Source organism: Chiloscyllium plagiosum, unplaced genomic scaffold (assembly GCF_037043375.1).
Source record: "Chiloscyllium plagiosum isolate Xiang-an unplaced genomic scaffold, Cpla_swu_hap1 HiC_scaffold_21, whole genome shotgun sequence".
NCBI lineage: Eukaryota > Metazoa > Chordata > Chondrichthyes > Orectolobiformes > Hemiscylliidae > Chiloscyllium > Chiloscyllium plagiosum.
The window spans coordinates 18,933,581-18,959,778 of NW_028270159.1; the positions used below are offsets into that span (position 1 = coordinate 18,933,581).

The 26,198-nt window shown below is 38.9% G+C and overlaps 1 protein-coding gene across 5 annotated transcripts in view; it reads right to left on the bottom strand.

Moving 5' to 3' along the window:
* The window catches only part of cntrl (centriolin), a 122,130-nt gene that overhangs the window by 58,591 nt on the left and 37,341 nt on the right, over positions 1-26,198 (bottom strand). For all 5 annotated transcript variants that reach the window (XM_087998383.1, XM_087998385.1, XM_087998382.1 and 2 more), the window contains 6 exons: positions 10,905-11,058; positions 10,304-10,524; positions 9,300-9,476; positions 2,484-2,618; positions 1,224-1,369; positions 870-1,077 (listed from right to left, as the gene is read on the bottom strand). In XM_087998383.1, the coding sequence (XP_087854509.1) occupies positions 870-1,077; positions 1,224-1,369; positions 2,484-2,618; positions 9,300-9,476; positions 10,304-10,524; positions 10,905-11,058 (1,041 nt within the window). The remainder of the gene's footprint in view (positions 1-869; positions 1,078-1,223; positions 1,370-2,483; positions 2,619-9,299; positions 9,477-10,303; positions 10,525-10,904; positions 11,059-26,198) is intronic.

Consider the following 26,198-nt stretch of genomic DNA (forward strand, 5'->3'; position numbering starts at 1 on the left):
CATTCAATAGGTGGACCACCAAACAAACACTAGTGTCCTTGAAGCTGTGCAACAATAATTCTGGCACAATTTCTGCAAAATGAGCTTTGGTGGACTGGATACAGATTCCTGATGGCCAAAAACCACTTCCCATTTCCTGTTTCCTTAACTCTGAAATTGCCAAAGGTCCAAGGAAGGACAAAGAAAATACTTCAAAGACAATGAAACAACATGCTGCAGCAGCTTTCCACCAACTGCTCAGAACGGTGACAACTTGTCCATCAAAGTGCATCATGCTTTGAATCTCAACATCTTAATGATGAGGCACAGTGGCAGAAAAGGAGGAAATAAACCCTACACTCTGTATCTCAATTTTTACCACTTGGGTCACTCTGCCTCATGTGCCCAATAACCTGTGGGACAAGAATCAGGTTGCCCACTCACATTAAGTTCCATACCAATAATGTGCACCCTGAGTGTGCACATCTGTGAAACAAGGAATAGTTGTCTAGTATTTACAGAAAGACCCCATGAAGGGAAAGATTGAAGACTACTGATTACAGAGGCATTTATTCCCTTTCTTTCCAAGAGTTTTTAAATAAAAAAATTTGTATCTATCTCAAGAGGACAAGAGTTTAAAATTACCTATACACAATATATTGGTATATCAGTGGGTAATCCAGGTGACCAAACAACACCACACAGTATAGTATTAATCTCGCATATTGCATGATTGTATGAAAACTTTTCTGCTAATTGTTAATGCATAAAATAAATTTAGTTAAGTTTTGTTTTACTATTCTCTTTTTACTTTTAAGTTATTAACAAAGAGTATTTTGTACAGTAATTGAACAATGCTATTTGATGTAAATTTGTCAGCCTACAATTACCAATGTCTCTACTGCTTTTTCACAAGCAGTCTTGCAATCCTCCTCTTTATTTTTCAGTTCATCCTGCAATCCCATCATTTCCTGTTCTAACTTCTTCTGATGTTTTAAAGCTTCCTCTTTTTCCTGCTGTGAGCGGCCCAAAATTTTATTCAACTGTTTCTGTAATCCAGCAAGATTCTTTCCCAAAGTATCTCCTTGGTTATAAGGCCTAAAAATAAATAAAAAAAAGTTCTCACTTCCTATTAGAAAACTCACATGGTTGATCAATTAAGCACAAAGTTTCTTTTAAAATTCTAACATTATGAAAGCCTTTAGAGCATGCAATAAATAACTTAAATAGACCGGAAGTCTAACCTAATTTCGTGAATACCAGAATCCAGTTTTTTCCTGAGCTCAGAGACACGAGCAGACACCTCCTCTGGATGAATCATTGTTTTCATGGCCTGATCTATATGTGCCTGAAGATCCTGAAGCTGTTCCTTCAACAAGGAGTTATCAATCTGTAAGGCAAATAATATTAATACTACTGTAATCATCATACTCCATGTGTGTTTTGAAGTATCTGATTCCTTTTCTAAATAATGTATTATATTACAGTTTACAGGTTCAGCTTATATTTGTAGCATTATGCATTGTTGCTGGTCAAATATTAATGCTGCTGGTGTGTAAAGCTCCATATGGTGAAATGGTGAAATTTTAATGGTGCCTTTTAGGGCAAAAGATAGGAATACTTAATTTTCCTTTCTCGGCACCTTGTAGCTTCAGATGATATGAAACCATCTAGTTCAAATGCAAATCCTTTGCTTTGCCTCAACAATATGTCACACCCGAGTTCAGATTTTTAACGTAAAAATGTCTGAAGATGGAAGACTCGCAACTAAGAGAAGGTTATCTTTTTAATTACAGGCACCAGAGTTAAAACCTGCCTACTGCATCAATCACTGATACCATATTTAAATTTGGAGCTCATCAGTTAAAAAAAAGTTTTAAAAATGCAGTCTGGTAGCCATTCCAAAGTTTGTTTTAGGAGCAAAAGCTTGTCAGGTGCCTTTATTTAAGAATAAAGAGGACATCTCCCTGAACACTCCCTGAAGTGCCAAATTAGCACTGTGACATAACTAATTTGCAGTTCCTCGGTATTGATCTCTGTGGGGAACTCGAGAATGAAGTGCAACAATAAACCAGTAACATCTGAAGTATGATGAGTATTTAGTAAGTTTTGTTGGCTCATTTCATAAACTTAATAATCTTAAGCAAACAACGCAACATAGTTCACAATATTTGAAGCAGCACATTTTTTCAAGAAAATTTGAGCAAATCTTCTCTTGGGATTCACATGACATTTTATTAGATATGCATTGTGATAGCTATTGTTTATGCATCATAAGCTTAGAGTGCGAAGCTGAGTTCATATTCAAACAATATTACACAAATATTTAAATACATTTACATCATAAATATCAAGAACGAGTTTGTTATTCGCCAAAAAGTAACTAATGACTTATTGCCATGAGATTACTCCTTGATGCTGCGTGACATTAAATGAATCTCAGTTAATTAGGAAAAATTGTCACAATTATTATTTTAAATAATTGTCAGTCAGATTTCACTTACTTTAAGACCTTTTAACTGAGCAACTAACTTCTTGTTTTCATGCTCCTTTTCAGCCACCAGTTGAGCCTGTGCTATGGCATTTTCTAGAGCTTGCCTTTCCTTTTCCAGCTCAGCTTGCAGGGCAGATTGCTCCATCTAGAAAGTAAATATTCCACCATGTTAGTAGATAACTATTCTTAGATCAGAAGAATTGACAGAATGAAGTGCAACAATAAACCAGTAACATCTGAAGTATGATGAGTATTTAGTAAGTTTTGTTGGCTCATTTTATGAACTTAATAATCTTAAGCAAACAACGCAACATAGTTCACAATATTTGAAGCAGCACATTGCTTTGTGTTTCATTTGTAAACTGATCTAATAGTGTACATAATACGGTTAATTACAGATCTAGTGTCTATTATTAGGTAATTACATATCAATAACTTGAAACCTCTAGGATTTTACCAAGATTCAAACATTATTAGTGTTTTAAAAGAAGTCATAATAACCATTAAGGAAAGTAATATCGACCTAAAACTAAAGCAAAGAAGATGTACAAAATGTAACATTGCTGAAAGACCAACTTTTCTTCACTCAGTTATTGAACAAAAACTGCTCTTCTACTACAGTTTAGAACTACTTTTATCCATTCAAAATTATTCCCTTTAGCTTCCCTATTTTATATATTCATTTAAAAAGGTTCCCATATCAGTTATAAGGTTGTTAATTTCCTTTGCTACTGTTCATATGGACATCTCTTTTTCATAACAGAAAACCTGACAGGAGACAGAAGTTGATAAAAGATAATTAATGCAAAAACAAAGGAAAAATAAATGAAAACAGAGCAGAAGTGTGAAACAATGACTAAGGCATTAAAAAAAAACTATTATGATACAAGAATATTTAAAATCATTGCGAAGTCTTAATTGTACTATGCACTGCTCCAACAACATACATTGCAGGTGCTTGCAGATTGTATTTCCACTGCCTGTTTGTGGGCTTTTTGCAGGAGCAAGATAGCAAAGGAGACCATATATGTTTTTCACAGAACTAGCAAGGAGCCTGACTGGGTTACTATGGCTACAGTCAAATAGGTTAGCTTAGAACAACGAGGATAGATGTTGTTTAAACTCCAACTGCAAGCATTGTATGGTCTAAGACTGAGGGAACATAGAATCATAGTGATGAGAAAGGCGACAAAAACTCCTCCATATTAATCCACAGCATTGGTGCTCTACAAGGCTGCGTACTTAGTCCCTTACTATACTCCAAATACACTCATGACTGTGTGTCCAAATTCAGCTCTAACTCCATTTACAAGTTTGCTGATAATACCAGCATAGTCGGTTGGATATCAAACGACAACGAGACACAGTACACAAATGAAATACAGAGCTTAGTAGCATAATGTAAGGACAAAATCTCTCCCTCAAAGTCAGGAATGAAGGAGTTGGTCATTGTCTTCAGGAAGCAGAGTGGAGACACATCCTTACCTGTATCAATGACGCTAAGGTGGAGATGGTCGAGAGCTTCAAGTTCCTAAGAGTAAATATCACCAACAATCCATCCTGGTCCATCCATGTCGACTCTATAGTCAAGAAAGCTCACCAATACCTCTACTTCCTTCTTCAAAGGTGAAGGAAATTTGGCCACAAATGTCCATTATGACACTTACCAATTTCAGTAAATACACTATAGAAAACATCCTACCTAGATGCATCACAGCTTGGTGTGACAACTGCTCTGTCCAAGACCACAAGAAATTAGAGTTGTGAACGTAGCCAGTCCTTCTCAAAAACCAGCCTTCCCTTCCCATGACTCTGTCTCTATGTCCTGCTGCCTCAGGAAAAGCAACCACCATAATCTATAAACGCAATATTCTGCGTTCTGCTCTATTATCCCTACTTATGTAAGGTACGATTTGCCTGGAGAGCATGTAAAACAGTACTTTTCACTGTATCTTGATATGTGACAATAAAATCCAATCAAATCAGAGTTCTCTCAAAAGCTTCACAAGATTTAGTTATAATATTCTCACAGCTAAATGACTTGCCTATATTATCAATGTTCACACTCAAACACCAAGGGGTGGCACAGTGGCTCAGTGGTTAGCACTCCTGTCTAACAGTGTCAGGGACCCTGGATCACCTAATCACATCATCCGCCGACATTTCCGCCAGCTCCAAATGGACCCCATCACCAGGGATATATTTCCCTCCCCGCCCCTATCCGCTTTCCGCAAAGACTGTTCCCTCTGTGACTATCTGGTCAAGTCCACATTCCTCAACAACCCACCCTCCCCTCCTGGCGCCTTCCCCTTTGTAAAACCTGCTCCTTCCTCACCAGAGTCCAACGCTCCAAAGGAGCCTTCCACATCCAAAGTTTCGCCTGCACTTCCACACATGCCATTTATTGTATCCGTTGCTCCCGATGTTGTCTCCTCTACATTGGGAAGACCGATCACCTTTTCACAGAGCGCTTCAAGAATATCTCCAGGACACCCGCACCAACCCCACCGCCCTGTGGCCGAACATTTCAACTCCCCCTCCCACATGAAGGTTCTGGACCTCCTCCACCGCCACTCCCCCATCACCCGATGCTTGGAGGAAGAACGCCTTATCTTCCACCTCGGAACACTTCAACCCCAGGGCATCAATGTGGACTTCACCAGTTTCCTCATTTTCCCTCCCCCACACCTTACCCCAATTCCAACCTTCCAGCTCAGCACCACCCTCATGACCTGTCCCACCTATCCATCTATGTTCCGACCTATCCGCTCCACCCTCCTCTCCGACCTATCACCTTCACCCCTACCTCCATCCATCTATTGCCACTCACCTACCTTTTCCCCACTCCACTCCCACTTATCTCTCCACCCCAGAGGCTCCCAGACTGATTCCCGATGAAGGGCTTTTGCCTGAAACGCTGATTTTCCCTGCTCAGATGCTATCTGACCTGCTGTACATTTCCAGCACCACTCTAATCTTGACTCTCATCTCCAGCATCTGCAGTACCCACTTCTATCCTGGATCAATTCCAACCTCTGATGATCGACTGTCGGAGTTTGCACATTCTCCCCATGGCAGTGTGGGTTTCCTCCCACAATCCAAAAATGTGCAGGTTGGATGAATTGGCCATGCTAAATTACACATAGTCAGGGATGGGTGGGTTAGGTGCATTAGTCAGGGGCAAATTTAGAGTAATAGGTTAGGGGAATGGGTCTGTGTGGGTTACTCTTTGAAGGGTCGGTGTGGACTTGTTGGGCCTCGCGGCCTGTTTCCACACTGTGGGGATACTATGATTTGTGGAACCTAAACTCTAGCCAAGGGTTAAAACTTACAGAATTTGGAAAACACAAAAATCAAGATTCAAATATTAAAACAAAATCAAATACAGTAGAAAACAGAAATATTTTAAAAGTAAGCTCACTTGACTAATGTAACCTTGATGAATTTTGACAATGAACAAAGCAAATATTATGTTTCTAATGGGATTCATGATATCATTCTGACCAATTTCAACAAGTTCTGGACAGACTGGGGGGTATTAACTGAAAGGCATTTTTCAACAGGGATAGTTGAATATTTGTGCTGTTTCTAGCCTGTGGACTATATATGCCCTCTAACTTTAGAATGCACAACAAGCAAATAATAAGCAAAAGCAATAAAAACTGCACATGCAAATTAAACAAAAACCTAAAATACTGTGAAATGGAAGACTGGATTTTCCAAAACACTGGATTCGATTTTGCACATGGTATCATTGTTGACCTCAAAGAACGCTGCCCACAAAGCTCTTATGATCCAGTGATTTCTGGTTTTCCCCTTTTCCAGACACCAGTTTAGGTCAAGTAGAGAGGATCCCTTGCCAAGCAGTGACAATGATATCAGTGAAATGGAAAATTATCCATTTACAGTGAAATTTAAAAAAGAATGCTTTTCTTAAATTCAATGCTGCACTGAGCTTTGTAAACAATACTTTGATGAAGGTCTGCAGCTAGCTTATCTCTGTTTGAATTCTGTAAACATTCAACTCGATCTTGCGATAGTCGAATTCAGCGAAAGCTGAAGAACTGTTATGTCTAAGACCAGGGGATGAGAGAATAATAACTTGAGTTCTCCCAGTCTCTGCCCTTGATAGCGTAATAAGAAACAGTATAAGGCAAGCATCTGAACAATGCTCAGTACTCCTTACATTGAGGCATCTGGCTTAGTGTAATGGAGTCAATCCTGCAGGATTAAGAATAAGGCTCCTTTCTTTGCTCTTGCAAAGTCGATTTAAATTCCACAACAATCTGCAAGCAGGTGAGCAACAATCATACTGAAGTATGCATACACAACAAAGCATAAAGTTAAAAACACTGAATTCCTTCACTTTTAGTTTAATAACAACATAAAATGATTAATTCAATTTCTACATTAATTCTGATAAAACATAATTAATATTTTTTCAAAATATGGATTTTTTTAAAAATTCAGAGCAAACTGACATTCCACAAATATAAAATCGACTTCTCAGTCCAGTGAGTGTTTACCAGCAAATTCAAAGTTAGATTGATGTTCAAACAAAAGACCAGTTATACTTCAATTTGTGAAGAGGATTTAAACAGTTTACAGAGAGCTAGCTATCAATAGGTAAAGTGAGTGGGCAACAAGTTGGCAAAAATAGTATAACATGGCAAAATGTAAAGTTGTTTATTGTAGAAGGGAGAACAATAAGGGAAAAGAGCCTGCAGAAAGCAGCTAAGGGACTTGGGAGTACTTGTGCACAAAACACAAAGCTAGCACACAGGTACAGCACTTAATCAGGAAGGCTAATGGAACGATGGGACTGATTTAGTTTGGGAACATGGTCAGTGTGGACTGGTTGAACCAAAAGGTCTATCTCCATGCTGTATGACACTATGACTAAGTTGGTCCATATTTCAAGGGGGTTGATGCATAAAAGTAGGGAAGTCTTACTGCAAATGCTCAATGCAGCCCGTGGATGTATCTAGAGCACATCTTCTGTAGAAATATAAAATTACTGACAACAACGTCTGACCCTGTTACTTTGTCCCTGTGTGGACACCTGAAGTTGTTGTCAATTACAATAGAATAATGACAGCAAACACTGACAAATATATTGTCAAAATCCAGGCTATAAGATTTGTGCAGGGCACCTGCATTTTTCCAAAAGCTTTTCAATTAAAATATACCATAAATACAATAGGATCTGGACCAGATGGGCCAATGGGCTGAGAAGTGGCAGATGGAGTTTAATTCAGATAAATGCGAAGTGCTGCATTTTGGGAAAGCAAATCTTAGCAGGACTTATACACTTAATGGTAAGGTCCTAGGGAGTGTTGCTGAACAAAGAGACCTTGGAATGCAGGTTCATAGCTCCTTGAAAGTGGAGTCGCAGGTAGATAGGATTGTGAAGAAGGCATTTGGTATGCTTTCCTTTATTGGTCAGAGTATTGAGTACAGGAGTTGGGAGGTCATGTTGTGGCTGTACAGGACATTGGTCAGGCCACTGTTGGAATATTGCATGCAATTCTGGTCTCCTTCCTATCGGAAAGATGTTGTGAAACTTGAAAGGGTTCAGAAAAGGTTTCCAAGGATGTTGCCAGGGTTGGAGGACCTGGGCTACAGGGAGAGGCTGAACAGACTGGAGCTGTTCTCCCTGAAGCGTCGGAGGCTGAGGGGTGACCTTATAGAGGTTTACATAATTATGAGGGGCATGGATTGGATAAATAGACAAAGTCTTTTCCCAGGGGTCGGGGAGTCCAGAACTAGAGGGCTTAGGTTTAGGGTGAGGGGGAGAGGGGAAAGATATAAAAGAGACCTAAGGAGCAACTTTTTCACGTATGGAATCAGCTGCCAGAGGATGTTGTGGAGGATGGTACAATTGCAACATTTAAGAGGCATTTGGATGGGTATATGAATAGGAAGGGTTTGGAGGGATATGGGCCAGGCACTGGCAGGTGGGACTAGATTGGGTTGGGATATCTGGTCGGCATGGACGGGTTGGACCGAAGGGTCTGTTTCCATGCTGTACATCTCTATGGCTCTAAATGATGTTCAGCCAAGTTTCTGAGAATTATTTTATTGCCATTTACATTTGGTAGTTATTTACGATGGATAAAGGATTAATCACAGAGAGATCATTTAGCCATTACCACATTGTTGTTTGAGACAATTTTCTGCATGCAAAGCAGCTGCTGCTTTCCTCCACCACAAAAAATGACCAGACTTCAAAAGTACTTCACTGTTTTCATTGCATTTTGAGACATCTGGTTGTTGTAACAGAAACACAACCAATTTTAAATTAATTTGTTCATGTAGCAAAAGTTATGTTATGTTATGTTATGGAATCAAAAGAAAACAATACTGGAATTGCTGAGAATGGACTTTAGCCACTTGTAATTTAGACTATAATTATTAAATAAGGTAATGAACAGATGTTTAAAAATCACAATAACCAGATACTTAATGGGAAAGCAAGAGAAAATTTCCAAAACAAAAATTCAACTACCAACAAACCCAAGTATACAATGCAGTGCTTAGAAATGCGCTGAAAGTAGATTCAGTGGAGGCATTCAAGAGGGCATTGGATGGTCTTTGGATAGTAATAATGTGCAGGGATATGGGGGAAGGTCAGGAGGTTGGCATGAGATAATAGAGCTGCTGCAGACCCAATAGTTCTGTGATGTGCAACTCTTTGTGCTGTAAACAATGCCAAAAATAAACAAAGAATTTACTAGTTAATGACTTCATTATTCCTTAAGACTTTTAAATAACAATTACCATGTCAACTTTGGAAGAATGAGTAAGGGTCAAGCTTGTAACTTACTTGACTAAGCTTCCGGAGTCGCTCCAGTTCCTCTCTAAGCTGGTTTGCTTCAAAATCCCTTGCTTGCAGTTGAGATTCTAATTCAGCTTCATATTCACTGAGGTCACCTTGAGCTTGACGTAGAGATTCATTCAACTCCTGTTGCTCTTGTAAGGATTGCTCCAATTCAGACATCTCCTATAATGAGAAGTAAACATGGACTCTGCAGATTACGATAGTCATTAAGGTTTAGGTTACGCAATGCATTCTGTCAAGTAAATCCATTACTTACCATTTAACTATAGATGTTTCTATATTATCTGTTTTGTATGCTACAATGTAATATTTGCAATTTTTTTTGTTTGGTAATGTGTTATTTGCATAATTACAACAGGAAAATTGACATTCTAATTAAACCAGCAACTTTACGATTAGATTAGATTCCCTACAGTATGGAAACAAGCCATTTGGTCCAACAAGTCCATACTGACCCTCCAAAAGAGTAACCTGCATTTTCCCTCATTTCCCTCTGACTAATGCACCTAACACCATGGTTAATTTAGCATGGCCAATTCACCTGACCTGCACATTTTTGGATTGTGGGAGGAAACCAGAGCACCCAAAGGGAACCCACGCAGACACAGGGACAATGTGCAAACTCCACACAGTTATCGGAGGCTGAAATCAAGTCTGGGTCCCTGGCGCTGAGAGACAATAATGCTAACCATTGAGCCGCCTTACTGCCCCATTACTGTTCGTCCTATCATGCTAAAATATATTATTGTTTCATAGCTGATTATCAATTCCTATTTATCATCGGTTGCCAATTTGGCAGATAGTACATTTCAGATTAAGTTTGGTTGATTAGGCCTTTATCATCATCACAAACTAGTGGAATTTTAGGGGAAAATGGAGTTGAATTTTAAAATCATATTTTGTGCAAAATTATTCTTAAGTATATTTTGTCATTTGTTTCTTGTAAAGGATATGGTACAGCTCCTCAGGATTCTAATGCACTCAAATACCTTTCTCAAGTGCTCTGCATCCATGGCAATGACTTCTAGCTGATTCTTCTGTTGTTCTAAATCAGCCAATCGAAGCAACAATATCTCCTTTTCTTTCTGTAGCTCTGTGCATTCCTCCCGAGCTTGTTTTGCCTGCCCCTTTACACTCTCCAAGTACTCCTGCAGCCCAGCAATAATAGCTTCGAGATCCCGTTTCAGTGCCTCATTGGCTACTATACGGCCTATTAAAAATGCATTAGGACGAGTTAACACTTAAAGCACTGGTCACAACATTTATGTACTTAACCATTACAGAATTCAGATGCTATTCAGCAGGATTAAGCAATACAAATAATATAATTGAATTGCAGCTTTTCTTGATGCATTACATATGCAGATATATAAAAAAAGCAGGTGCTTTCCCGCCCTAAATTTAGGTTTGGAACCTCATTTTGATCTGTTCGCATTGTTGAAAATATAGAAGCAATTTAGATCGTTTTGAAAATGAACCTTAAGAGTTCTCTTAGCATTTTATCAGAGCACAGCTATTTGCACAGTAATCTGTTTAACCACTTAAAGAGGGAACTTCCTCAGAGAATACAAAAATAGTCTTAACAGCTACCTTCTGTCAGCTGGTCTTCAAGATCCTTGATATCCTCGGTTTCCTTAGCAATTTTAGAAAGCATTTCTTCCAGACGCTTCTCTAATAGCTTGTATTGCTTGGACATCATGTCAAATTGTTGGGTTTCACTGGTCATTTGAGCTTTCAAATGTACCTAAGAAAAAAGCAATCCTACTTAATGTAAATTGCCTTAAATAAGAATGCTATTAAGTGCCATATTTTAATTAAGGCACAATTGATATTACACAATAGTCAGTAATTTAAATAAATTTACAAAAAATTAATTAATTCTTTATCATCTAATTTTTTTAAAATAACTCTATGTTTGCTTCAATGTACTATTAAAAGAGCCAGATGAACTCCAACATCTGTTTTATACAATATGGAAAGCATGTCACTACCTGAAAGCATCAAAATGTATGAGCATTGTTTCTAGGCATTGAATGCTCCTTTGGATTTCATGAGTTGCTTCAGTATTGTCAAATAAACCAATAAAGAAAGTAATCATAAATATTCAAATAATAAAAGCAAGAGAAACAGAATTCCAAACTGGCCTTCATTTTGTGTTTTTAAAGAACATAAATCAGACTTTCTAATCAGGCTCTGAACATGAAGCTTCCAATCATTGATGGTCAGGTGTCCTGGCTATACTAGGTCCAGTATGTACATTGGTAGCTCTTAAAGACTTCATTAAATGATATGATGAATAAATTAAAAGGGATATCACCACATAAAAGACAAATATTAGGTATGTATAAAAAAATAAACACATTGGTTGCTTTACAAAGGCTGATATTATTTTCATTATCTAGGTCAATGTTTCTTATGGATACTGTATATGGGTAGTTAAATGTGTGGCACAACTTTAAGTCTACCTCCAGAAAACACCTTTAAGTCAGAGCATCAAGGTCATTGAACTCAGCCTGAAGAAATCCAAGTCACAAAACTACTCAACATCAAACTACAAACTTAGCTTATTTTTGAAATGGACTCTAACTTGGCCAACCTATCCTTGCCACGCAGTAATCTATATTTGTTTGTGTGTGTGTGTGTGTGTGTGTGCGCGCACACGTGTGAGAGTACACGTGTGCAAGTTGTTGCAGATTTGAGGAAAGGGAGAAGTATCACAATACTAATTCCACATTTTTCTGGAGGTAGAGAACAAAAAAAAGACATAAACTAAGAAAAACTAGGTTAGGATGTCTTTGCACAGCGAACTGAATGGATCTTCACCGGACATTGACTTATTGAACTCTGTAATTCACCTGTGCTAATGCCAATATTTTTGAGTAATTTGTAACCTCTTTCCTCCTTCTCTGGATACACGCATGCAAATATGGGTCGCAAACCATCCTTAATGCATTTTGAATGCATTAATACAAATCAACTTTTGTTTCTATCCTAAGGTGTTTTGCTGTGGGTCAAGTTTAAATCATACTTCATATATAGGGCTTGGGGAAGTATACCACTGGCACTTATAAGAGAAAAAGGGAAAAGAAAGAAAAATGTAAAAACCACCTCTGTTACAATCAGATGACAACTTCAACTCATCTCTCCCTTTGTTAGTGACAGTCATAATCTCAGATATTTAATAGAACTGTCCAGTTAGAAAGAAGTAAAGATGGATTTTCATCAACATTTTATTTAAATTCATTAACTGCTTTGGTGTCATAGCTGTGACGAAACTGATTGATACATTACTTATGTTGGAATGCTAGATGTTAAACGAGCATGAGAACAGTCTATGTCGATAGCCATTCTGACATGTAAGATAGTTAATGCAGTTTAGGGCTTAAAGTAGAAAATGAAAATATACCCAAACTCAATGTTTCTTACTTAAGTTAGTGTCAGAGATCAGAGCAACACTCCTATGTTTTATATGAATCCACATCCCAATATTTTCCTTTACTTGTAATCATTCCAGCTGATAACACCAGGTGATTCGTATTTGTCAGATTCCAAAATGAAATCTATCTTGACAAGTTATGAGCTTTATTTTTCCTTTTACATACCATAGAGATCAGTTACTGATCATATTCACAAGATGCTGTCCAATGTACTTTTAACAAAAGGTTTATTATACAAGAAAAAACAAACTATATTACATTAGAACTACTGGAGCAATCTCATTACAAACACCGAAAAGTTATGAGCTTTATTTTTCCTTTTACATACCATAGAGATCAGTTACTGATCATATTCACAAGATGCTGTCCAATGTACTTTTAACAAAAGGTTTATTATACAAGAAAAAACAAACTATATTACATTAGAACTACTGGAGCAATCTCATTACAAACACCGAAAAGATTAATTCCTTTTATCTTAGCAATAGCCGGACAGATCCTTAAACTCAGTGAAGGGTCACTGCAATCTACATGCTAAAACTCCTTGCTCAACTGGGATGACTGTAATTAGCTTCCTTTCAGCAAGTGTCTATGCACTGACTAGATGTTATTTACTTCAGTTTATGTCTCTCCACAAGATTCTTAAAACAAGCTCACCATTACTTAACATGGGTTTCCTAAACACAAGCTTGTCATTGTCTACCTCCTTGATAGCTCCAATGGCTTGTGCTTCAGGTATTCTCTTCTCATTGACTTCTAAGCATCTCCCCCATACCTAACTGCTTGGAAGTGTTAACAACAACTTTTCTTTTTTTGCTTATGGATCTCATTCCCCTCTGCATGAACTGGTTTCTGGCTCCTTTGCCCCATCCCCCTTCTCTGATGGTTGTAAAACTCAAGTCAGAAACTCCTTTGTCATTAACTCCCCATACAATTTTCTAGTCATTTAGCTAAAATCACATGATGTGGTGTAACTATTGTTTTGAACTCAATGTTCAAAATGAAATTCTGGCCTAGAATTCCAAAAAAAATCAGATCTTCACAGTAAAATTCATTTTTTTTCCACTTCAGAACTCAAATACTTAAATAATAACTACAACATAAGATGAACCTTTGTAACAATATACACACTCGAAAGTTTGATGCTGGAAAAGCACAGCAGGTCAGGCAGCATCAGAGGAGCAGGAGAATCGACGTTTCAGGCATAATCCCTTCATCATTCTTGAAGGGCTTATGCCCGAAAGGTCGATTCTCCTGCTCTTCAGAAGCTGCCTGGCCGGCTGTGCTTTTCTAGTACCAAACTCTTGAATCTGATCTCCAGCATCTGCAGTCCTCACTTTCTCCTAACAATTTACACAACTGATTTTCACAAATGGTTGCTGCTATGACATTATTTCAAGAGGGATCATTTTAATGAGCAAATAAGCTTGATGTAGAACATAGAACTAGCGGCCATTGCCAGTCCAGTTTTGAGCATGAAGTGAGGATCACATTTATGTTTTTTTCTCCCAAACGAAAGTAATCAAGTCCAAGAAAGACAAGAGCCTCACAGATACCCATCTGATGTATTATATAGAACGAGCAGTCTCAAACATCAAACCACAATGCAAACTTCAAGGCTTCAGTATATAATGTGCAGTCATAGGTATCAAAGAGGTTTGGTGAGTAGAGAACAAAATGAATAATTATACAGACTTGGCTTTAGATTTATATAACATTAAAAACAAACTGACTACTGGATATTTTCTTTGGGTAGATCCTGGATTGCACTTAATTTCAAAAAGTGATTTTGTGCTTAAGAAGGTTGGAAATCACTGCATTAGAATTACATGTACACATTAAGATAGATGATATATTTAAGATTAACTTGATGACTTTTAGTCAGCACCAACACAACAAACATCAGTAAGAAACAAATGATCCAGGACTAAGGACTATGGAAAGTTATTATAGAAAGCCGATCTAATATATTCCAGACACTGTCAGATGCTTTTGGCTGTACAGATGACTTAGATATCTCAAGGCTTGATTTTTAAAGGAAAGCAGGTGCTTTGTAACTAAAGAACAGGGCAGACTGTTGCAATTACAAATGAATATGAAGTGAACAAGGCACTTGGTCAGGAATACAATGTATTGGCCAGGGATTAACAATGATAGAGACAACAGCGAGGATGACAGAAAGATTCTAGAGCAACTAACCACATCAACACAAAGAACCTTAGCACCTTTATAAGATTCCACTTCTTGATCTAAAGTTGCAACAGATTTATTTACCGTGCATGGCAACAATTTTCCACTTGTCACTGACTATCGTCAGATATGATGTGGAGCTGCCAGTGTTGGACTGGGGTGAACAAAGTTAAAAAAAAATCACACAACACAGGTTATAGTGCAATGGGTTTATTTGTGGGTACAAACTTTCGCAGTGCTGCTCCTTTTTCAGGTAGCTAGAGGGACAGGATCATAGGACACAGAATTTATAGTAAAAGACAAAAAGTGTCATATGACTGATGCAATGTGTTGAACAAACTTAAATGACTGTAATCACTTAGAATGGGGTTCAGGTTTCAGTTGATTGATACATAAATCCCAGAACGTCTTTCAAATCACAGTTCCAAGATAACGTAAGGTTTTATTTTTAAAAGTTGATATCGCAGGGTAGGCAATGTATGAAAGGTGTGAGGTTAGAGTCTGCCTGCATCCCAACCTGGAGTCAGACTGGCTCTATTTCCAAAATAGAAATTTATGAATTATCACATGAACTGATTGCAGACAGATTGTCTTTTTTGAACAAAATAGAATTGTCAGATAATTGAAAGATTCCTCAATGCCAGATTGCATCTATGCCAGATTGTATGAATGGAAAAAATCTGAAGGAATCGTGTCTGACAATGAATCATAATACACTATAGATATTTTACAGAAAAGTGCGACGAACGGGCCATAAATCACCACTCAATCTCTGACCCAACAGTCTTGTCTCACAAATCTAACACAGTTAAAGCACTAATCACAAGTGCAGAGAAACAAAACAGGATCACTGTATTTCTAAGAGAAAGTGAGGACTGCAGGTGCTGGAGATCAGAGTCAAAAAGTGTGGTGCTGGAAAAGCACAGCAGAACAGACACCATCTGAGAAACAGGAGTGAAGACGTTTCTGGCATAAGCCCTTCATCACATTCCTGACATAACTGCTATACTTAATACTAACATTTCTAGAAGTGGGCTTCCTGTCTCCACAGGAAATCAAGTGCAGAAGGCAGGTCAGGATAATCACACAAAGCCTGTCCAAATTCTTAGACATACTGGACAAACTTCTCAAAATGAAATAAGATATAGTGACAGGAGAAGTCCATTCAACCCCTCAAGCTGAGAATGAGAATGAAGAATGAAAAGTGTGATATGATTAAAGTGGTGCCTAGTCTGCTCATTTGCCAAAAGTTTTAAATCACACGTATGACCCAGAGAACCTTATCATTCACATAAATATCAAGTGTGCAGTGAGTCCAGGTCCCACAAAGGTCACAACATCTAATGGAGAGAAACCAGGTTTGCTTCTCAACTCAATCCTACAGTCTTCTGAACTAAATTAAAGCTGATGGCCTTGCAGGTTTAAGCTACCTGTCAAACTCAAAAGTGTAAATGCTTTTTTCCATTGACATCACAAGGGGGCCACAATTACTTATAAAGTAATAGAGATGTACAGCATGGAAACATATTTTTTGGTCCATGCCAACCAGATATCCTAAATAATTCTTGTTCCATTTGCCTGCATTTGGCCCATATCTCTCTATATCCTTCCTATTCACATTCCCATCCAGATGCATTTTAAATGTTGTAATTGTACTAGCCTCCACCACTTCCTCTGGCAGCTCATTCCATACATGCACCATCATCTGCATGAAAACTTTGTCCTTTAGGTTCCTTTCCTCTCTTTCCCCTCTCACCCTAAACCTATGTCCTCTAGTTTTGGACTTTCCTACCCTGGGAAAAGACCTTGACTGTTCACCCTACCAATGCCCCACATGATTTTATAAACCTCTATAATGTTCGTTCCCTTAACCTCCAATGCTCCAGGAAAAATAGCCCCAGCTACTCAGCTCTCCCTATAGCTCAAATCCTCCAACCTTGGTAGCATCCTTGTGAATCTTTTCTGAACCTCTTTCAAATTTAGCAACATCTTTCCTGCAGCAGGGAGACCAGAATCGAATGCAGTATTCCAATCGTAGCCAACCCAATGTCCTGTACAGCCACAACATGACCTCCCAACTCCTATAGTCAATGCACTGACCAATTAAGACAAGTGTACCAATTGTTTTCATTAAGTTATCTACTTGCAATTCCACTTTCAAGGAACAATGAACCTGTACTCTAAGGTCCCTTTGATCGGCAACACTCCCCAGGACCTTACCATTTAGTCATAGAGATGTACAGCATGGAAACAGACCCTTCAGTCCAACTCATTCATGCTGACCAGGTATCCCAACCCAATCCAGTCCCACCTGCCAGCACCTGGCCCAAATCCCTCTAAACCCTTCTTATTCTTATACCCATCCAAATGCCTTTTAAATGTTGCAATTGTACTAGTCTCCACCACTTCCTCCGGCAGCTCATTCCATACATGCATCACCCTGAGTGAAAATGTTGCCCTTCAGGTCTCTTCTATATCTTTCTGCTCTCACCCTAAACCTATGCCCTCTAATGCTGGACTCCCCCACCCCAGGGAAAAGATTTCCTCTATTTATCCTATCCATGCAGCCCATTATTCTACAAGCCTCCACAAGGTCACCCCTCAGCCTCAAACACCCCAGGAAAAACAGCCCCAGCCCACCCAACCTCCCCCCACAGCTCAAACTCTCCAACCGTGGCAACATCCTTGCAAATTCCCACTGAACACCCCTCCCGCCCAATTCCCACAACATCCCTCTGACAGGAAGGAGGCCAGAATTGCACACAAAATCCTGCCCTAATTTGCCCTACCAAAATGTAGCACCTCATTTATCTAGATTAAATGCCATCTGCCACTCCTCAACCATCTGATCAAGGTTCTGTTGTACTCAGAGGTCACCTTCTTCTCTGTCCACTATACCACCAATTTTGGTGTTATCTGCAAACTTACTGACCATACCTTATTCTCTGATAAAATGCTGAACATAGTCACTGCTGCCTCTGACATTTTTTTTTTAGTTCTTCACAGGGTTAAACAACATGCATCTGTCTATATTTAGAAACCCAATTATGCAATTTTGGATAATAGTTAGATTCTCTCTTGTTGCCATAAGGGACCAGGCAATGTTACTTGCCACTTTTCAGTCCAAGCCTAGATTTTCTTGAGGTTTTGCTGCACTTGGATATGGACTGCTTCATCATGAGTCATTGCAAATGGTGCTGAACATTGTTCACTGATGACTGCACATCGCCCTTCTGACCTTTAAATGGAGGGAAAGGCACTGATAAACAGTTGAAGGTGGTTGGGTCGAGGACACCACACTGAGTACTTCCAGAGCTGAAGCTATTGACCTCCAACAACCATTGACATCATCCTTTGTGCTAGGTATGTCTCTAACCAGTGGAGAACTTTCCTCCGGAATCCTACTCACTCTCATTTTGCTACAGCAGTTTGATGGGTCCTGTTGTTATGTGCAGCTTTGATGCAGTTACAGAGCAGTCATTCTCATCTGTAACCTGAGCTTTGTCCATGCTTGAAACAAGGCTACAATGAAGTTGGGAGTTGCATGGTACAGGCAAAACCCAGGCTGTGTAAGTGAGACGGCTACTCCCAAGTGCTGCTTGACAGCACTGAACAGCCACTTCCATCTCTTTATTGATGATCAGAGCAGACTGGTTGATTGCTCATTATTCATCCCAGAAGAGCACTATTCAAATGTTTTTGTTAATTTCTCTCAAACTCTAAACACAGATTAGAAATGTAGTCTCTGAATTTTGATTTATAAATTTTTCCTTGATTTAAGTGGTCCTCTCACCTTATGTTCATACACCAAGTTCAAAGAGACTGAATCCTGTGGACTCATTAGAAGCATACCAAATGGCAAGGGTAGTAACAAGGGAATTCCTTCATCCCAATCATAAGGATATTCCTGATAATAAGCTCTAATCATGAAAGTTTGAAGCCATCTTTCCACAGCTGCTTAGGATTGTGGGTGCCAAGCACAAGATGGAGATGGCTCGATTCCCAAACTCTCCATTATTTCTGTGAATATTTATAGCATAAATTTTGAACAATGATATGATTGTCTCTCTTTGGGTCATCCGCATCTCATTAAAAATTGATCAAACTTTTTCTTGCATTATTTAATAATTCTCCCTGAAGGCAATACTTCAGGAAACCTTGATGTCACATCCATATTTGTAAAAACATACTTGCATCATTTCTAATTTTAGATAGAGGTCCTACACAATTGATTAAGACCCTGCTAAATGGTTATTTAAAAGATGGTAATGTGATTAAAAGCACAGGCTTAATTGATGATTGGGATTTCTCTACTGACAGGTATAGTCAGTGAAATCCTGGACAATAAAAATTTTTGATATTTTATCCAATTTTTTTTCAATTAGAATTTTATGCACCACTTGTAACATTTGTTACAATATTCAGATGGGAACACCACTTGCTGGACCATTCTTTATTGACTGATATTTGAGCTGGTTTCCATTCCTCACCAGTTTTGGTTTTTCAAATAATAACACTCAAGTACCAATTTTAATTCAATTTCAGAGTTGATTGTTTGATATTGCAATTACAATGCAGAATCTGCTTGATGCGTTTCTATTAAAAAAGATAGGATATACATTTCAGCCTTATTCTCTTAGCCTTTATCTTTTATCTTTAAATATTTTGGAAAATTTATCTGATAACTTGATTTACAAGTCATCACCCCTTTTCCAGACTTTTTTGCTGTCTAAATCTATCCATCTGAGATCTAACCATAACAGAGTCAAGAAACAATCCAGGATGTTCCTCCTATAACATTTCAGTTACTCTCATCTCTACTGGCTGTTCCACCACTTTGGTGAGACTAATATTTTTGAACCAGTTAGGTCACACTGCAAGGTAAAACCATATCGGTCTGAAGGCATTATTTGAACTGTTTCAACTGCAACTTATCCATTCACCAAGTTATTCTTTAATCCAACACTTCATAATTAGACGGTTTTGTAACTTTTAATGTATATATTACATATAAATTAATATTTTCTTCATTAACCCCTCTGGAAGATATGATATGATCAGCTAGCTTTAATGACTAACTTGCTCAAATGTCTCTCAACACCTTGGATATTTTATTACAATTTGAAATGCCAGGGATTACTCCTCGATCTGAAATAAAATATTCATAACTTCCAATCTGCTTTTATCATGAACAAATGAAGAAATTTCTTGACTGTCCTATGTCACCTCTCCCTTCTTAGAAGATTCTAAGAAAGTATATTTCTTTGTATTGTATCAACAGTTTTAAAATCCATTTCTTTTTCTGATGCAACCTTCTCCCATGATTCCTCAGGTGTCCCAACTACAGGGATCAGTCTCCCACTTAATTTACAGCAACTGGCTTTGGTATGCAGTCTTATTACTAGAAACACTTTTTGATTCTAGCGTCTCGTATGATTTTGGCATCCTTCTGTTTGTTCCCGAAAACTAGTACCTCTTCCATCCGCGGAATTTCCAACCCTCCAATTTTCTTTTGGATCCATATATGACCATCTCCCCAGCTGGCTGTGTGCGCTAGCATTGGCATCTCCCAAATTGCTGCTTCTCAGATCTTTGCTATTTGATGTAATTCAAATAAGATTTAAGGTTTGCAGAAAAGCTCTTGCTGAATTCATTTGTAATGAGGATTTTCCTCATATTCTCAAAAGTTGCTCTCTAACTTGAGTGGAAGCACTGGTCCCACAGCATTTACTTTTCTCTTGCAAATTGTACAAAAACCTGATCAGGTTTATTTCTAGCAGTCCTAAATTTTAATTGATAACAACTTCAGAGTCAAGCTCATCTGCTCCATTAATACCCATTATGTAGACTTTCAGCAGGATGTTACTCATACACTACACATCAACAGCACAAAGATGGAACATGTAGAGAGTGTCAAGCACCTGGGATGGTCATCCACACAAGCTTTCTTGGATTCTTCATGTGGACACACTGGTTACAGAGGCCTCAGGCAGCTGAGGACATTTGGCAGGACGGTGAATACCCTTGCCAACTTTTATAGGTGTGCCATCAAGAGCATTATTAGATTAGATTCTCTACAGTGTGGAAACAGGCCCTTTGGCCCAACAAGTCCACACCGCCCCTCCAAAGAGAAACCCACCCAAACCCATTCTCCTACCCTATATTTATCCCTGACTAACACTGTGGACAATTTAGCATGGCCAATTCACCTGACCTGTACATCTTTGGATTGTGGGAGGAAACCGGAGCACCCGGAGGAAACCCATGCAGACACAGGGAGAATGTGCAAACTCCACACAGACAGGCGGGAATCGAACCCAGGACCCTGGTGCTGTGAGGTAGCAGTGCTAACTACTGAGCCACCATGCCGCCCCACGTCTGGATGTACCACTACTTGGTATGGAAGCTGTACCATTCAGGATCGGAGGCGGTTACAGAGAGTGGTGGACAATCACAAAGGCCAACCTCTCATCTACAGAATTCATCTACCAGGTCCGCTGTCAAGGAAAGGCTGTCAGCACTCTCAAAGATCCATCCAACCCTGGCAAAGTTTATTTTCAACCTCTACCGTCAAGGAGAAGGTACAGAAGCCTGAACACACACACCAGCTGGTTTTGAAACAGTTTCTACCCTACTGTTGCGAGAATACCGAATGGACACTCAAACTCTTAACTTTAGCCTGTACTTGTGTTTTTGTTTTTGCCGTTGTTACCTATTATTCACTTATCTACGTGACTTAACTATGTGATCTGCCTGCATTGCTTACAAGACAAAGCTTTTCACTGTGCCTTGGTACACGTGAAAATAAATTCAATTCAATTCCACACATTAGCAGATTGGCTGCAGTGTTCAAAAAGAGAACTTACCACTACTTTCTCAATTGTAACTAGGGATGGACAATAAATACTGGCTCAGCCAGGGATGCCGACATCTCATCTCAATTCTTTCTTTCTTCTTAAACAACTCTACAATTTTTTGTCATAGAATCCCTAGTGCCGAAAGAGGCCATTTGGCCCAGCGAGCTGCACCAAACCTTGGAAGAGCATCCCGCCCACACCCAGGCCCCTAATGTATCCCCGGACTGCATGCCTGACAATTCCATGGACAGGAACTTGTCCCAAGTCTGAGAGCTTAACTTTCCTCAGTCCTAGTAACCTGCAGATTTCTAATCAAACTGGCCTGTTTTGGAAAATTTGCAAACTAACCCCTTATGTTGAAGTAAGTGCCCCATGGTAAACTAATGGAGAAAGTGGAGTCACATGGTGTGCAGGGTCTTCTAGCTAGGTGGATAAAGAACTGGTTGAGCAACAGGAGGCCAAGCGTAGTAGTTGTAGGGAGTTTCTCAAAATGTAGAAAGGTGACCAGTGGTGTTCCACAGAGATCAGTGCTGGGGCCACTGCTGTTTGTGATATACATAAAATGATCTGGAAGAGGGGATTGGTGGTCTGCTCAGTAAGTTTGCAGATGACACGAAGATTGGTGGAGTAGCAGAAAGCATAAGGGACTGTCAAAAAAAATAGGAGAATATAGATAGACTGGAGAGTTGGACAGAGAAGTGGCAGGTGGAGTTCAATCCGGGTAAATGTGAGGTGATGCATTTTGGGAGGTCTAATTTTAGAGCGAACTATACTGTAAACGAAGAGCTTTGGGAAAAGTTGACGAGCAGAGAGATCTGGGAGTTCAGTTCCATTGTACCCTGAAGGTGGCTGCACCGGTGGACAGAGTGGTCAAGAAGGCATATGGTATGCTTTCCTTCCTTGGGCAGGATATTGAGTATAAGAGCTGGCAGGTCATGTTAAAATTGTATAAGATTTTGGCTCGGCCACATTTAGAACACTGTGTACAGTTCTGGTCACCACATTATCAAAAGGATGTGGATGCTTTGGAGGGGGTGCAGAGAAGGTTTATGAGGATGTTGCCTGGTATGGAAGGTGCTAGCTATGAAGAGAGGTTGAGTAGGTTAGGATTGTTTTCATTAGAAAAAAGGAGATGGGGGGGGACCTGACTGAGGTCTACAAAATCATGAAGGGTATAAACAGGATGGATAGAGATAAGCTTTTTCCCAGGGTGAGGGATTCAGTAACGAGAAGTCCCACGTTCAAGGTGAAAGGAGAAAAGTTTAAGGGGGATACATGCGGAAAGTACTTTACACAGAGGTAGGTGCCTGGAATGTGTTGCCAGCAGAGGTAGTAGAGGCAGGCACGGTAGATTCATTTAAGGTGGATCTGGACAAATGCATGAGGAGGTGGGAAGCACAGGGATACAGATGCTTAGGAATTGGGCGATAGGTTTAGACAGTGGATTGGATCAGCACAGGTTTGAAGGGCTGAAGGGCCTGTTCTTGGGCTGTAAAATCTTCTTTGTTCTTTCTTTCTTTGCTCTAATTGGTCACTCAGATATGCTGAAAAATTCCTTCTAGGAGAAAAATTAAACTTGCTTCTGAACTCAATCCTGGAATATTATGAACTGAACTAAAACTTTACTAATTCTAGATTCTTCTGGACTGAAAACAAAAGCTAATTGGCTAAGGTGGTTAATGGGATACTACTGTTTATCATGTGAAATAGAACCTAAAAGTGAGGATGGTATGCTTCAATTATACAGACCACATCTCAAATATTATATGCAGTTTTGGTCTCCATGCCGCTATATCAGTGCCTCCTGACATTAAATACGATTTCCCTTTCACATAACCTGCTCACTCTTCGTGTACTTGAGCTTTTTAAAGTGCCCAGCTATAACATCTTTAAATGATCTATGATTCTATCACCCTGTCATGATAAATATCAATGTAACTGGCCTATGGTTTCCTGCTTCCCTCTCTTCTTTAGCAGAGGCGTTATATCCGCTGCTTTCCAGTCTGATGGAATCGGTCTTGAATCTAGTGAACTTTGGAAAATGAACAGCAACCCACCTACTATTTCATTTGCTACTCATTTAAATCCTGACAAGGAGGTCTACCTGGACCTGGAAACTGGACAGCCTGCAGCTCTATCAAGTAATTCACTAGGAACGGTAACTTTACTGAGTTCCTCTCTCCCTTCCACTTCTTATTTTGCAGCTTTGACTGGAATGCTTTTGTACCCTCTATAGCAAAGACAGAGCAAATAATTTGTTCATTTCATTTGCCATTTCCTTATTATCCAATATGAAATGTCTATTCTCACTCTTTGAAGGACCAACACACACTTTATGTACTGTTTCCCATTTTAAACACCCATAGAAACACTTGCCATTATTTTTATATTTCTAGTTAGCTTCATCCCACCGCCTGTTATCTTCCTCCTGAATAATCTTCCAGTCATCCTCTGCTGTTCATCATATTCTGACCAATCATCTGACCTGTCACTCACCTTTGCGTAATTAAATGTTTTTTCCTTAAATCTGATGCTTTCCCAACTTCTTTAGTCGACCGTGGATGGTGGATCCACTGCTTAAACATTTTCTTTGTATTGCAGAAATACACTTATTCTTAGCATTCTGAACTGGCCTCTTAAATGTCTATTACTGCATTTCTAATTGATCTATCCCCTAGCCTAGTTTGCCAGCTTATTTCAGCTAGCTCGGCCTTCTTGTCCACATTCATGCCTTTATTCAAGTTTAAAATATTCATCTTGGATCAAACATTGACTCACTCAAATTGGATGCAAAATTCAATCATATTGTGGTCACTGCTACCTAGAAATGCCTTTCTTTTGATATTATTAATCAATCCTATCACATTACACAATACCAAGTCTCAAATAACCTTCTCTCTGGTCAGTCCCAGAATATTGTCTGAATTCCTCATCCAAGCTATGGTATCCTAGGCTAAAAACAGAAAGTGCAGGGAAAATATGCTGGCAACATATTACGTGTGGACTGTACTGGTGCTTGTGTTTTACAAGCATAGTTGCTGAACTTCTGTAACAAATAGTCTGAACAATCCTGGAACAGATCTTCAAACAAACATAACCTACATCCATTTTCCACACCTGACAGCTAAGCCTTCCATTGTATGGAATTTTATTTAGATATTCAGGACATAAATTTCATTCAAAATTCTAAATTTTCTCTCAGGTATAAATTTTATCATTCCTATATAAATTTAGAACAAAAATATTAGCAGAGGTATTGTGTCTCAGTTGTTTTCAGTGGAACGTTTGTAGACACACTAACCAAAGTGATGTGTTTTACACAATTTAAACAAATAACTCAGCTGTGATTCTATGCAATGACTACTCACCAAATACACTTGAAGAGTGGAACACACCTGCCAATTGTATTGTACCCCTACCAGCAGATTTAAACTCTAGACACCACTAACAGCATTACCACTCCTAGGTACTACCTGTCAGAAATGTCAATTCTGCCATTTCACATTTACAACAATTCAACAGTTTAGGTCAAGTGCAAGAATATGGTTAGCAAATAATAAGGTTAGCATGACTCAAGTTTACAAATTTGTAATTATAGAATGTAAAAGAAGAATGAGCCCATTAACCTAATGCTCATGTACACAATTAACAAGATACACAAATCAACGTTAAGGCCTTTCTTACCAAATAAAATGGCAATTTACAAAACACTCTTGTCTGTGGTTGAAGGGTAAAAGGAATAGATACTTGCTTTTAAATGCTTCATGGGGTGTACATTTAAAAATATTGTCAATTTAATAGTTAATAAAAATTCATGAACATTGCTAGAGTTCAGAATATAGAACCAGAGTTATCTTAAATAGCAACAGCACTTTTTTGTGACTATCCCCCTTATCTATGCTTCTCAGTTTTGTAGACTTTCATCAGGTCGCCCCCCAGCCACCGTCTTTCCAGTAAAACCAATCTGAGTTTATCCAACCTCTCCTCATACCTAAAACCCTCCAGTCCAAGCACTATCCTGGAAAACTTTCTCTGCACCTTCTCCAAAGCATCCACATCTTTCTGGTCGTGTGGCAACCTGAACTGCACGCAATGTTCCAGCTGTGGCCGAACAAAAGTTTTTTTTTATCAGCTGTAACATAAACTTACAAACTTTTATATTCGATGTCCTAGCTGATGAATGCAAATGAAGGCCTTCTTGACGACCTTATCCACCTACATTGCCACTTTCAGGACCTGTACACCTCGATCCCACATTATGTCAATGCTCCTAAGGGTTCTGCCATTTATTGTATAATTGACACCTATATTTGATCTTCCAAAATGCATCACTTCATATTTGTTCAGATTAAAGTTTATCTATCATTTCTCTGTACAAATCTGAATTCTATCTGCATCTC